The following is a 13,793-nucleotide window of genomic DNA, read 5'->3' as shown; positions in this document are numbered from 1 at the left end:
TGGTTAGGGATGCTATGGGTTTGGACATTGCTTTCAATAATAACCATGGTAATGAGTCAAGCTTTGTGGAAGAATCCAAATCCAAATGCAACTATCTTTTACTTTTTGTTAAATAATGTAGAGGAACCTTTGTGGTCAAGTTGTACAAAACACACAACGCTTTCAGCTATGTCACAACTTTTAAATGTTAAGTTAGAGTTTACATTGAGTGAATCATGTTTTGATCGACTGTTGGAGATAGTAAAGAATATGTTGCCATCAGATGAAACTTTACTTACTACTTCTATATAATGAAAAAAAAAAGATAGCAAAACTTGGACTTGGATATAATAAAATTGATGCTTACAAAATAATTGCATCTCATTTTATGAGGGAACAGCTAATTTGGAGCATTGTATAATATGTGGACATTCTAGGTATAAACTGAGGAAATTAAGTGTGAAAAGGTAAAAGAGAATACCTTACAAGATTTTGCGTTACTTACCACTTATACCAAGGCTTTAAAGGCTTTATATGTCGAGCAAAACTGCTGAACATATGATGTGGTTTGAGACCGTAGGTTGAAGGATCTGGCTTCCAACACATCCAACAATTCTCTTGACGAATCCAACATCAAAAATGTTGTTGCAGGATTTCTAGGCCCCCAGCAGCATGACATTACTTTTGGTGCAACACTTTCCACTGAGCCAACAAAATTTTCATTGTACAAGTAAGGACCAATAGAAATCATCTTCCATAATTCTGTCCCAAATTCCATAAGTAACATGTGTTTTGCTTTAGATGTTAAAAGGTTCTGAGCTTCTTTTTCCCTATAAGGCTGTAAAAAGTTGAATAAAGCATCATGTAGAATTAACTTTCACTGTTCTTTCCAAAGATAAGCAAATCTTTCAGCACTATCAGTTAGGTATGCATGATTAAAGCCAATGATTACTTCATTCAGCATACTTTTTGGTAATTTTATATAAACTTGAACGAGCTTCTCTTCCTCAACCTTTTGAATAAGAAGCCATTGAGCATCATTGAATATAGAAAAAGGCTTGTCACATAGCTACTTAACTCCTAAAAATTGATGAAAGCAACCTATAGTTGCATTTCCTTCAAGAAGAAGCCTAGTTGAGATTACAGCTTTATTCATAAAAATACTACGAATGTGTTTCTTGATACATGGCTCACAACTAACCTCCAATGTAGCCTACAACAAACAAAGAGTTAACGAAAGAACAAGCTTTAAAACAACCCCCAAAAAGGATAGTTTTAGACACAAGTGTCAAAAACATACCATGTGCCTGGCACCTTTAAGCACCAGTTTTGGAGTTTCAAACATAGTACATGTAAAATTTAAAGCTATCTCCTTTGGTGATTCCTCAGGATACTCTTAAAAATCCACACCCTACAGACATGAACAAATTTCATGCCCCTACTCAAGAAATTATTTACATACATGCATATATATAACACACACATGCATGTGCACAAATCTACATAAAAGTGCACCTATCACTTTTTTCTAAAGCAATTTGCAATCTAAGTACCTTAAAGGCATACAGGAAAAAAAAATTCAAGGTCTTTACTCAGAAAAGTATTAATACGTACACACATGACTATAAACATATAGACACCCCACATAATTAGAACAATGCACCTACCATTTTCTCTAAAGCAATTTGTAAACCGAGTTGATCAAAGGTATACCTAAACTGGCTAGCTAGCTTCCATTGGCCAACCTTCATGGAGTTAGTATACTATGATTTCCTTAAGGGCCTCTTAAATTTTCCATCCATTCTCTCTTCAACTGGAGGAAAATGCAAGCTGAACTTTGCATCTACGTCATCAATCTCTTCCTCTGATTCAGCTTTATTGAGAGACTTTGAGATTGATTGGAATAATTGCTTATTCAATGTATATCTTTCATTTTAATCAATATTCACACATTCCTCATCATAACGTCTCCTTTGGTACAACTGAAGAGCACTTTTACACTTCTGAAGAAGTAAACACTTTCTGTCTAATTCTTTTATGACCAAAAGTACCTGCAAATAATGCTATAAGACTATATTCTAGGCAATCAACCTTTTATTGCACCATTTCAAATAGTAAGGCGATGTTAATTATGGCATCCATGCAACCTCTATGGACATAAAATAAAAAATTAAACAAAACCCTACCTTATGCCACTTTAATTGGCATGCTCGTCCAGCATCATTATTAGCTTTGCTATTAGCCTCATCTGGCTCTATATCATCCAGTAGGCTAAGACATTGCTCCTTCCGATACATGGCAATAAATGGAATCTAGTAGAGAGAGAGAGAGAAAACCTGCATGTAAGAGTGCATTTTAATCAAACTTAGAGGGAAAAGTTTTAGTATCAAAGCAATCAGTACTTACATCAAACTTCTCCACATGATGCAATTCCAAAAACTTCATTATATCTGCCTTCTTTATTTTGTTTAGTAGAATAGATCCTGCTCCAGAACTTTCTGTAGTCTTTTTTGTGCAAAATAACAAATCTGAATTCATTACAAGTTGATTAAGTATCCACACGTTCTCTTCTTCTCTACTCTTCTTTATCAAGTGGAAGAGGTCCAACAATTTCCTTGATCGTCTAAGGAGAATAAATAGAGAAATTAATCCAAATTGTAAGACCAGATATGTTAAGGGATCACATGCGCCAAAACAAAACCTGCATCCTTTCTGGCATGTAAGTCTCCCTAACATGATTATCCCTCTTAGTCATATACTTGTCAGCTAGAAAAAACGGCTCAAACTCACTAGAATCATCTAGCTTGACATTTATAGCCATAACTTGTTTCTAATGATTCAAGATCTCATTAGCATCACCAATAATTGGACTCCATCATTTAATGCAGATGAACAAAATGGTTACCACTTGCTTCAACTTCTTTTGGTTCATCTTGAAACAACTACAAAGATGTTTGCAAAAACAAACAGATAATAAGTAGGGAAAAAATAAATAATCAATAAATTACTTGAAATACTTAATGATGAACAAAAGCTTTTATAGAAAGCAATTTTGAAGGTTTCATGATGAGCAATATATACCTCATAGGTGATCTATCTCCATATGATATTCCATCATCCACAATAAAATTTGCCATCTCATTCTCTTCATTATCATGTGCAACTTCCTCTTCTCCAAAGATATCATCAAATAAAAGGCCTATAATATTTAACTATGTTAGATAACATTTTCCTTCTTTCTTTCTCCAGAGGGGAGGAGAGGCAATTTGAAACATCTAAGCAATTGCCAACAATTAGAGTCAAGCACCAAGTGAAACTGTTTCTAAGATAATTAAGTTGAACAAGAGAAGACTAATCCAATTAGAGTAGTAAATTATCCTCATCATCAGAAACACCAAATTGCTCAGTCATCTTAGTACTTTTTTCAGACTTTTTGAGCCGCTTAATCTTTTCACTTTCCTGAGCAAATTTTCAGCCACCAAAATGATCAGGGAAATCATGGATAGTGTAACTTGGCAACTCACACAAGCAGGAGCTTAGATATCAAACAATGGAAAAAAAAAATACTTAATTGCAAAGAAACAAAAGAATGCTAGAACTATCCTACCCCGACTAATAATAGAAGGGCTTGCAATAAAATCAAATGAACCAAAACATTCTTCCAAATAAAACTAAAACACAGAAAATTCAAGTGAAAGGAACTAGTTGAATGCTCACATTAGGAAAATGACAAATGCGTAAGATTCTGTTTTCTTGAAGCAACTCAATATCATCATCATTATGAACAAAATCCTTCACCGATCTCCTGGAGAATTGAAAAAACACTAGCACTTTACCAGAAAAAATAATCATGAGATTGAGATCAACCCACATCACACATTAAGACTTAAAAGTTTACCTTTTTCGCTTTTTCTCTTTCTTCTGCTTACCTTGCCCATCTTGATCATTTTCTCCTTCTCCCTCCTCATTATCATACACTATAATGCTATCAGTCTCAATTTGACCCAAACCTTTTGCTCATCCCCATCAACACAGTTTCAGTTATCAGTGTTCATGAACAATTAAACTAATAGTACACTTAACAACTAAAACTATTGAAAAGGAGTTGTGATAAATACAGATGCTAAAGTAACCCAAAATGCCACTTAGGAAGGATTGAAATGCAAAACATAAAAATGGAAGCAATAACCCAAATCAATTGACCATATATAATACAAAAGAAGTATTTTTAGTATTATTGTAGTTCAAAATACCACGAGCAAATAAACCACACTAGCTAATGAGATAAAGTAAAAAAAAAATGGAATTGAAAATAATGCAGCTCTTGTGAAGTGATAAATATTAAAGTCTACATGCAACTTAAAACAAATTGAGGAGTGAGGAGTAAGACCCCTTTATATCTAAAAATGCAAGACATCTCAAATTAACTGGTCTGAGATTTGGTTTTATCACCTCTACCAACTCTTTTCGCTTAAAAGAAGAAACTTTCAACAAGCATATGTTAATGAAAATCTATCTTTATAAAGAAAAAGAAAAAGAAAATCATGCTACACCTAAAGAGAGAGAGAGATAGAGAAACAAAGAGAAAATTGGTAACTAATGGACTAAAAAAGACCTGTATTTACCAACCAAAAAGAACTTTAAAAAAAGCTTGCATTAACGTTAGAACGAAAGAAAGGTAGAATCTTTTGCATTATTAACGTTAAAAATGAAGGAAAGGAGGAGTCTTTTCCATTACCATTGTCTTCTTCATCATCATCAACATTATCAAAAGCTTCCCTGTTTTCCTCCCTTAGCAATAACCCATCAACTGAGAGAAAACACACACAATAGAAAGAAAACAAAAGAGATAATGAAAAATCCAAAACCAAGTTAGAGACTTTGCATTTATATATATATATATATATATAGAAAACAAAGGAAAAACCCAGGCATGTGATATGGACCTTCGATTGTCTTCGTTGGTTAAGGTTAAATTCCTTCCCTTCATTGTTTAGGCTTCTTAAAATATCCCAAAAAAAGCTAAAAACTTTAATGGGTTTTCTTGAAAAATGGAGTTTTAGTGTTTAAGAGAGCAGAGAGTAGTGATTTTTAGGAGAAGATGAAAAGGATCGTAGGCATGTAGGCTGTACGGGTGGCCTAATGGCCTGTTGTTTACGGAAAAGCCACGCCACGTATGAGCTTCGATTTGGTCTTTTGGGTCATTGAAAATTGGCTCAAGGATCGAGGTTGGCTTTGTCTGCGGGATGGGAATTAATGATATCTTACTTGGGCAACAAGATTAAACTCATTGCCTTCATTTTCCTTTTCACTTTAGTTTTGCCTGTTCTTTTCTTTTTAATGAATGAAATAACTTAGAGTTCGTAATATCTGGCATCTAATTCTATAACTCTAATACTCGAAACTTGATTATTACAAATTATTATAATTATTTTAAATTAAAATCGAATCAAATTTTACTTATATTTTATAAATCAAAATTAAGATTTAAATTTTATTGATATCAATTAAGTTTAAATTAAAAATATTATATTTAAAATCATGTAAAACACGAATCTGAAAATTATATTTAAAATTCGACTCAAATAAGATATTCATGAACATTTTTAAATAATTTAATTATTTTATTTATAAATATTAATTATTTCATACGTAATATCTTTATTTTCATTAAAATTAATAGTATCATCTTATAAGAAGCAAAGCCACGAAAGGAAATGAGTAGTAACTTCATTTGAAGAATTCCATGACACCAATTGCATTGAAAATACGACAGTTGAGCTGAAAGTCTGAAAACCCAGCAGCCTTGGACAAGTCCTTGAATTGGTTCTCTGTTCTTTGCTTTGCTCCACCTTGCAGTGCCATTAGGAGGTCCATCTGACACACAAACTTAGCACCATCACTTGCCTCTGGTTCACCAATCATCACGTAACTCACCACAATGACTTTCCCTCTCTCTGGCAATGCCTCGTAGCAGTTTGTCAACAGTTTCAGGCATCGTTCATCGTTCCAGTTGTGGAGCACATCCTTTATCATTATGGCATCTGCTTTAGGAACGCTCGAGAACATATCTCCTCCAATGTGTTGGATTCCAGGGAAAGAGGGTGCGTCTTGTATAACATGAGGCATGTCATAGTTAACGCCATGGATAGAAGGGTACTTTGAGATGATGATGTTGAGAGAAACGCCATAGTCACCTCCAACGTCTACCAAACAAGTAATGCCTTGGAACCCATGGTACTTATCCAGAACTTTGTTCATAACAACCTTTGAAAGATTAGTCATGGTGGTGTCAAATTTCCTGGCCATGTCTGGGTGTAAGCTCATATACTGGTATACTGGCATTCCCACCCCGTACAGTCTCTCAAACACATTCCCACCATCAAGGATCATGTCTTTCAAGTATAGGCTACACATACACAATGCATGTAGATTCTCCATATTTTAATAAGAAAACACAAAAGTATACTATTTAAAAAACCTTTTAAATTATTCAAAAAAATTTAAATAGATTCCTATTCTTTTATTGAGTTTGAATCAAATTCTTATATTTTATTTCTTTGAATGATAAGTAATGTTTTAATAATCGGACAAGAGGTTGAACCATGAAGGTCTTGATTCTCGATCCAATTGGTTCAATGGGACAATACAAATAAGGGTAGTGTTACTGTTAAAAGTATGATTTTGGTATTAAGTATTAGATAGTAAATATTTAATAAAAGCACATACTGTTCTCAATGATATGTTCATAAATAAAAAAGTAAAAAGTCAAGAAATTTCTTCACTTTAGGGATGGTAATGGTTATTTTACAATTGAGTACCTAATTAAGTAGAATTAAGGTATTTTATAATTGAGTTTAAATAGAGTTTGGATAGTAAAATTACTATTTGTCTCGAGTTCGATTAGGATTTAGATAGTGCTATTCAAATCTAATTATAAATATTAATTATATTCAATATTTACTTCATACCAAAATTATATTTTTGACACTAACACCATAATTTGATTGTATGGGTCTGTAAAAGTGATTGGATTAAAAATCAGAAATTGAATCTTCTACAGTTCAACCTACAGTCCGATTTTTAAAAATATTAAATATTTAATAGGCTCAAATGACCTTCCCAAAATAATATAATAAATCTCAAATTTTATATTTAAAATTACTTTTCTTTGTGCTCTCTAAAAATAAAAAGATATGTTCACATAAAATTGTGATGAGATAAATAATGAAAGTAAATAGATTAGGCATAGCTCTCTACATACCAGGCTTCTATCTTGGCCTTGGTGATAGCAAAACCAGCCAAGCATCCTTTACTTTCATCAGGAACAAATGCTTGACCAGGCAGAGCAAGTCCATAGAGTCTCTCAACCTCACCATCTCCATCAAGGTTTTGGGTTATGCAGGTGACTAAATCGTAGCAAGCAAGCAGTCGTAGCACGCGATCCAGCAGTGAAGGTGCCTCGGGGTTGTTGGCATTGAGCTGAGAAGCAATTTCGGAGGAAGAAAGGTGTGCACCAGGGCCTGCTTTAGCTATGATATCGAAGAGACCAAGCTGTATGGCTGCATCCAGGACAAAGCAGAACATGTGGGACGAACGTAGACACCAGGCGTAACCAAATGCTTCTTCCTCTTCAGACATGGAGGTACTCATCTTTTCTGACACTCTGGCCACCCAAGGTGAAAGTTCAGTTTGCTTCTTGGGTTTTGGCTTCCCCTTTATAACACTAAAGAGAGGGATAAGAAGGGGTTTACAATTACTCACAAAGAAATAAATAAAGTAATCATGGAGTTGTTCTTTATTATCTCCATAACATTTATATAAGTGGAACAATCCAACAACTTTAGAGAAGACAAAACATTACATATAAGAAAAGAAAACAACAGAGTACAAGGGGACATACAGACCAAAGCAGGATATATAACAGGGAAGGATAGGCAATTAAGCCTCCCTTTAGATGTTAATCAATCAAGCATCATACCAAGACTTTATTTCTTTTTTCTTTTGATACCAAACAAGAACAAAAACCAAGAAAAGAAGAAAGACAAAGGCAAGGGAAGGGCAAAGGGAGAAGGTGTCAATGCCATTGAATACAAGTGGAGACTTGGGAAGGCCTATCAGGCAGAGCGGCTGCTTCTCTGGGTAAAAAGATGGTTTTGTCGCACCTGTTTAAGCCTATTGGCCTACAAAGTCATCCCATCTTGAGTTATTCAACTTGGCACAAGTTATACATAATCCTCCAAACATAAACAAACGATGTGATTTTGTTAGAACACGAAAGTTCCTGTTGTGTACTTTGGATGAAGTTCCTTCTGCCGACTGGAGTGGGATTAGAAGTTACTGTATGGGGCCTAGGGTAAGCTTTTTATAGAGACACAACCTAAAGCCCTGAACAAAATCTGCAACAAGTTTAGTACATGGGTTATACATATACATTTTATCACAACAAACAAACTTCAATTTTAAAGAGAGACTTGTATATTAATCCAAATTTATCTTAATTTTAATATCATTTGTGAAGGTTCATATCAGTGAAGATTTGAATATGTTTTAATGCCATTTGTCACAAATTAACGTTTTCAATTTAAAAAATATACTTGATAAGAGAAAGAAGATAATTATTTGTAAACTCAAGACTGAATTATCTTATTTCTTATTAATGTGAGATCTGTGACATATGCTCGCACATACACGATGAAAGATTAAGTTATATCAAAAGGTTTGATGATTTCTAACCTAACACCCTATGCTTTTCTTTTCTCCCACTTTAACACCTTGAGGTATTATTCTATTCCCACATGAAATTACGACGCTAATATTTCTCAAGTTTTCATCACATGCTCAAATTAATTACCTTGAAATTCCAATTAGCTTGAGGTATTTCTCCGTCCTTAGGTTTTTTTATTTCCTTGCCGCAAACATAACTAAAGCTAAATTAAACTTTGATGGAAAATGGGGTTATGGGAATTATGAATTGAAGATATTATTATTATTATTATTATTATTATATTGATAGTATCGAGAGGCCATCGCGAACATGCACTGACAAAAAACCTCCATAAGGTAAAAACAATAACCAATCTATCAGAGACTTGAAGAAAAATGAAATTACTAGTTTCTACTAGCTTAATTGCTACTGAAATTAGAGATCAGATTCTAAAAAAGAAAAAACTTAGCATACAAATTCTCCAAATAATCCATTAATTATACATATGAAGTTCCAAATTAATTCGATATCTAAATCACATCGATTGAATATATTTTCCCTTTCAATATATATTTAATAGTTAAAATTTTATTATAATCAAACAAATACTGAATATCGTCGATTAACTTATTTGATATGTATAATTTATGTAAATAGAAAATGAAATTCAATGATTGAATTAAATCATATAAGAACATATGAAAAGATAATAATAATTTTAAATTATTCTTCACCAAAAAGGTATATTTGCATAGTCACTAAGGATTATGGAGTTTCTCAGAAAAAGTAAAAAAAAAACAAATTGCAATAAAATGCCACAAAAGGAAAAAGAGCCAATAAAAGGGCCACTGCAATTACATGACAATCTGTTTCATCAGTAAATCCATTGTCTAGCCCCCAGCCCAGGCCCCTGGTGGTATAGAGGTACCAATAAAATGCCCCATCTGTTCAAACTTATTTTCTTACACCCCTCAGTTTCCAGCAGCCAAAGATAGTGAACACCAAAGGCACAATTATGCATCTTTTAATTGACAACTAAAAATCCAAACTGAATCATGTCATTCATAGCTCCCTATACTTCATATTTTGCAAGGCTCAGAGTCTAAAAGTACTTGTAATTAATCATATTTTTGCTTTGCCACAACTAAGAAACAGGATCTGATACCCAATGACACTAAGGTCCACCTTGTAATGGAGACCACAAAGGAAAAAAAAAAAAATGCTATTTTAGGAAGAATTAGGAAATAACACTGATTAACATGGAATTTGGAAATCTCCAAGTAGCAGATCAATGGTGTACCAACATGAACCACTTAAAAACACTAGAGTTGCTGTCATTATGCCTATTGCTGGAATCCCAGACCCTATTGATCATGGCTTTACTATGGACATTCACATTCCTATATCTGCAGCTATAGGAATGATGATCATAGCAAGCAATGGACCACAAATTTATGCCTACAGTCTTTCCTTTACTCATCTGTTCTTCTGTTTCCTTTGTTCAACATTGAAGGATGCTAGTGTTTGGCACCTTGACATTCCAAAAGCTGTTAAGACTAATGCTGCCAAAACAAGAATTTCTGTCCTTTTTAGATGCATTTGGGATTAAATGAAGTGCAGGTCCAGTAACTTAGCAGCAACTGGTGGTGATGATGCTGACTACTTCCCCAACCCCTGCATGCAGTAATGCTTAAGTCCAGGTTTTTTATACAGAGTATTGCAATTACATGAAGCGTTAAAGATAATGATAATATCTATTGCAGTGTGATATTAAGTTTATTCTATACAATTTTCTAAACAACATAACTCAGTGGAAAGGGAAATAGTTGTAACAAAAAATAAAATATGTGGGCGGCTTTCACTATGCTGTAGGCAAGCATAGATATTAAGAGCATAAAAAAATCACCTGTAAGAGTTTCTATGATGAACAACATTCCTGGTGGTAGCATGGCTGTTACACCCCACCAAAGATTGACAATGGCATTGGCATGTGTGAGATTAAGCTTCCACACATTTGTTAAGTGTACCATCATCTTCGACACAGAATAAGCAGCAAGAACATCTGCCCATATTAGAAATAGCAGTAAATGAGACAAGGAAAAAGAATCTAGTACATATAAGTTTGACCAAGTAACAGCAGCAACAACAGCAACTGGAACATGAAAATTCTCTGGAAAGACATTTTGAAAGATAAAGACAAGAGCTAAGGTTAAAAACTGCTCAAACTGACAATGCTAAATGGAACAACATGTTCCACACAACTGTAACACCTTGTCATAAGTTATTAATCAACAATAACAGATAAAGAAAATAAAGGAGAAGGAAAAGAAAGATAATGTGGCCTTTCAAAAAGATGAAAAAGAAATATTCTGTGTAGTACAAATGCTTCGCATAAAGGAAGACACCAAGTCACTCTTGCTTAATTTAAACCTTAGCTTTGGCAATTTTTGCAGTAACTATCAATTAGAACATGATAAACGACTGACTTGCATTCTTGCATACAAATTTTGGAGAGTGGGGTAGGAAGGTTTCAAGACAGAGAAACAAGGATGAAGGCATATTCCTTATCACAGAACTGCAAAGGAAATTCCCAACTGAGGAAGTGAATAAGATAATGCAACAAAAAACACTGCCCCTTAAAAGTCTAAAGAAGTTTCATGACCAACCTCATTGCTGTGTTTAGTTCCAGTAGTTCACTACTAACCCATCACTGTGCCTTGGAGGAAATAGCACAGCTGAGACCATTGCCTGCCAATCAAAATTGAAGTTGATACCAAAATTAAAAACCCCATTGTTATAAACAGCTAACACCATCAAAAGATGTATCCGTATTTTGAAAACTCAGACTTTGATTATATTATTATCGGTCATATGATTTTCAGACGAATTAAATCCCATTACAAGTTGATAAAACAAATCAAACACTATTACAACAATAAAAGGAATACAAAGCCTCAGTTCAGAGACTCAATTCTTCATACCAAATAGAATCTACTCATTCAATGCCTTTTGTTCTGTGGTAGGAGGAAACTCCAGAATAGTTGGAACTCTCCCAAACCTCAATCCCCTCCACATCTTCTCTGCTTACAAACAATCTCTGCCCGCCTCCTTCAATTCCTTTATCATCCCTCCTCTCGCATCCTCCACTTTATCCACGTAATTCCTCCTCAAACTTTGAGTTTGACTTTCACATACTTGCTGACATGGTTTCTCCCGCGACCAAACCTCAAGTCCTCCGTCCTTCCCCACGAAAACCTGTCCTCTGTAGCAATGCAAGATGACATTGTTTCCGCCAGAGCTGGTGTCTCTCATGCTAGGATTTGTGTCTTTCTATATACCAAGGGTCTTCCCTAAGCTACGAATGTCTGCCATTGCCAAGTCCCCCGATTTTGAGCATATCTTGAAGAGAGTCAAGTCCTCAGCGTCGACGTCAACGTCAGCAAATGAATCTCCGAACCTGCTACTGCGGCCTGAACCTGGCTCGCTCGTCTCCCAAACCACCTCCCTACTTCTCGGGTCCCACATCCTGATATAACCGGAGTAACCAAACGCCCCGGACGTGACAGCACTGCCTATAACCAAACCAGTTGCTGGCAGCCACGTCAGCTTTCCAGCTACTGTGTTCTTCGCTGCGGTTCCTGATTGGCGAGCCAGCTCCGATGAAACCTGGAGCGTTGATTTGTCAATCACGAGGACGCCGTTCTCCCTATGAGGACATTCGAACGACGCGAAGAGCGAGTCCCGTGATTTAGCGATGGAGCTGACCCGAGCCTTGTATATCCGCGGGTCTGTTTGGTCAGTCCAATGAACTGAACCGGCATAGCGCCCGCTCGAGAGGTCGTAGAAGTGGAGGCCCGAGGAGGATTCTGATCCGACAGCGGCTATATCCGGCCAGACCCGGCAAATCAAGGTGATGTCATCGAATGTGTACGCACAGCGGCGGAGTATGACAAGTAGGAATCATAGAGTGAAATTTGACCACCGTGAGCGATCCAAAGAGACCCGTCTTCGGCGGCGGAGAAAGTGGAAGGAACAGCGTCAACGGCAGGGCGGATGGTATCGACTAAAGCGGCGTCTATGCCACGGAGTGGTGAGGGCGAAGAGGCAGAGCGGAGGCGGGACTCGACGCCGTAATAAAGAGCCTCGTCAGTTAGTTCCTGGAGAGAGAAGCGACGGAGAGCGGCGGAAGGGAGGCGGTTAGAGCGCAGGAGCGAAAGAAGAACAGAGAAGATTTCAGGATCACGGTCGATGAAGATGGGGTTAGAATCATGATGCAAAGGACGGTTGGAGAGGGCGGCCAAGAGGGAATCAGGACCGCCGGATTGGAGGGTGGAGACGGTGGTTTCGAAAAGCTTGCCGCCAACGTTGAGCTTTATGCGGTCGAAAGGAATGGTCGGATTGCAGTTCTGGTCAGCCATTGAAGTTCATCTACTGATTAAGTTAAGGCCCTCAAAACCATGACCTTTGTAATTGGATGACTGTAGCTTGGGAGTTAACGGTTCGGGTAGAATTATATTAAAACAAAAAACACATACAAAAACCCCGAAATCATCGAGCCTCAAACACCTACTGCTACATTTCTCTCGGCCATCTCATCAAACAACTTATGTGCAATCCCCATATCACCAGACTGAGCCGTCTAAACGTACCATTTTCAGACGAATGAGCAAAGATTTGAACTTGGGTCCCTAATCTTATCCTAAACAAGGGCAAATTCAATCATGAGTTGTTAATCGAAATGGGTAGTGACAATGTACACAATCTTCCCCGGTAAATGAGTGATGGCAGCCTCTTCCACCATTGAAGCATACAATAAACTTTGATGGACTGTAAAAACCCACAAAAGGGGAAGCAGGGAATGTAGTACAAGGAGATGCTCATTCATTAGCAAAGCAAAGCTTATATTTGTGATTATGATTTATGATACTTTCTGGGTTGAGGAATATGTCCTGATGTTATCTTGAATGTATTCACATTGCTTGAGTGTAATGCTGATTCTGAATGATACAAGAACATTCTTTTGCTTCCAAAAAGAAGGCCTGCAAATAGAACTCATTAGATGGAAAAGCTTGTATCATCAGAATGAGCTCTTCAATGTAACAACTAC

The 13,793-nt window shown here is 36.0% G+C and overlaps 2 protein-coding genes across 12 annotated transcripts; both read right to left on the bottom strand.

The window, feature by feature from the left end:
• Positions 1-702: 702 nt before the first annotated feature.
• LOC110425679 (caffeic acid 3-O-methyltransferase-like) lies at positions 703-11,803 on the bottom strand. 11 transcript variants are annotated; one of them, XR_016351839.1, is made up of 7 exons: positions 11,668-11,803; positions 11,353-11,434; positions 10,593-10,748; positions 7,244-10,360; positions 3,878-6,388; positions 3,697-3,784; positions 703-3,178 (listed from the first exon to the last, which is right to left on the bottom strand). XR_016351839.1 is itself a non-coding variant. In XM_089785150.1 (5 exons), the coding sequence occupies exons 4-5, from the start codon at positions 7,630-7,632 to the stop codon at positions 5,710-5,712; spliced, it is 1,068 nt and encodes a 355-aa protein (XP_089641276.1). In that variant the 5' UTR covers positions 7,633-10,360; positions 10,593-10,748; positions 11,353-11,434; positions 11,668-11,803; the 3' UTR covers positions 703-5,709. The 11 variants fall into 11 exon arrangements, 1 of the variants encoding a protein (XP_089641276.1); XR_016351840.1 differs by having other exon boundaries at positions 703-3,989; positions 4,718-4,789; positions 4,926-6,388; XR_016351831.1 differs by having other exon boundaries at positions 703-2,030; positions 2,166-6,388.
• On the bottom strand, positions 11,518-13,402 carry LOC110425677 (BTB/POZ domain-containing protein). Its single transcript, XM_089785149.1, is given in 3 exon segments — positions 11,518-11,803; positions 11,806-12,609; positions 12,612-13,402. Coding segments are annotated over 3 exon segments (1,419 nt in total). The 5' UTR covers positions 13,105-13,402; the 3' UTR covers positions 11,518-11,681.
• Between the last annotated feature and the right edge of the window lie 391 nt (positions 13,403-13,793).

The sequence above is a fragment of the Theobroma umbraticum genome, unplaced genomic scaffold (genome assembly GCF_002168275.2).
Source record: "Theobroma umbraticum cultivar Fairchild unplaced genomic scaffold, ASM216827v3 scaffold_12.1, whole genome shotgun sequence".
Lineage (NCBI taxonomy): Eukaryota > Viridiplantae > Streptophyta > Magnoliopsida > Malvales > Malvaceae > Theobroma > Theobroma umbraticum.
The sequence above is the reverse complement of the archived record's forward strand: the minus strand, read 5'-3'. Positions and strand labels throughout refer to the sequence as shown.

What these genes read in the sequence shown, in the direction of transcription:
- LOC110425679 (XM_089785150.1), bottom strand. Translation starts at nt 7,632, where the DNA reads ATGAGTACCTCCATGTCTGAAGAGGAAGAAGCATTTGGTTACGCCTGG. An exon ending in AAGGCCAAGATAGAAGCCTG is followed by an intron (nt 6,389 to 7,243) that starts GTATGTAGAGAG and finishes GTGTATGTGTAG; the next exon opens with CCTATACTTGAAAGACATGA.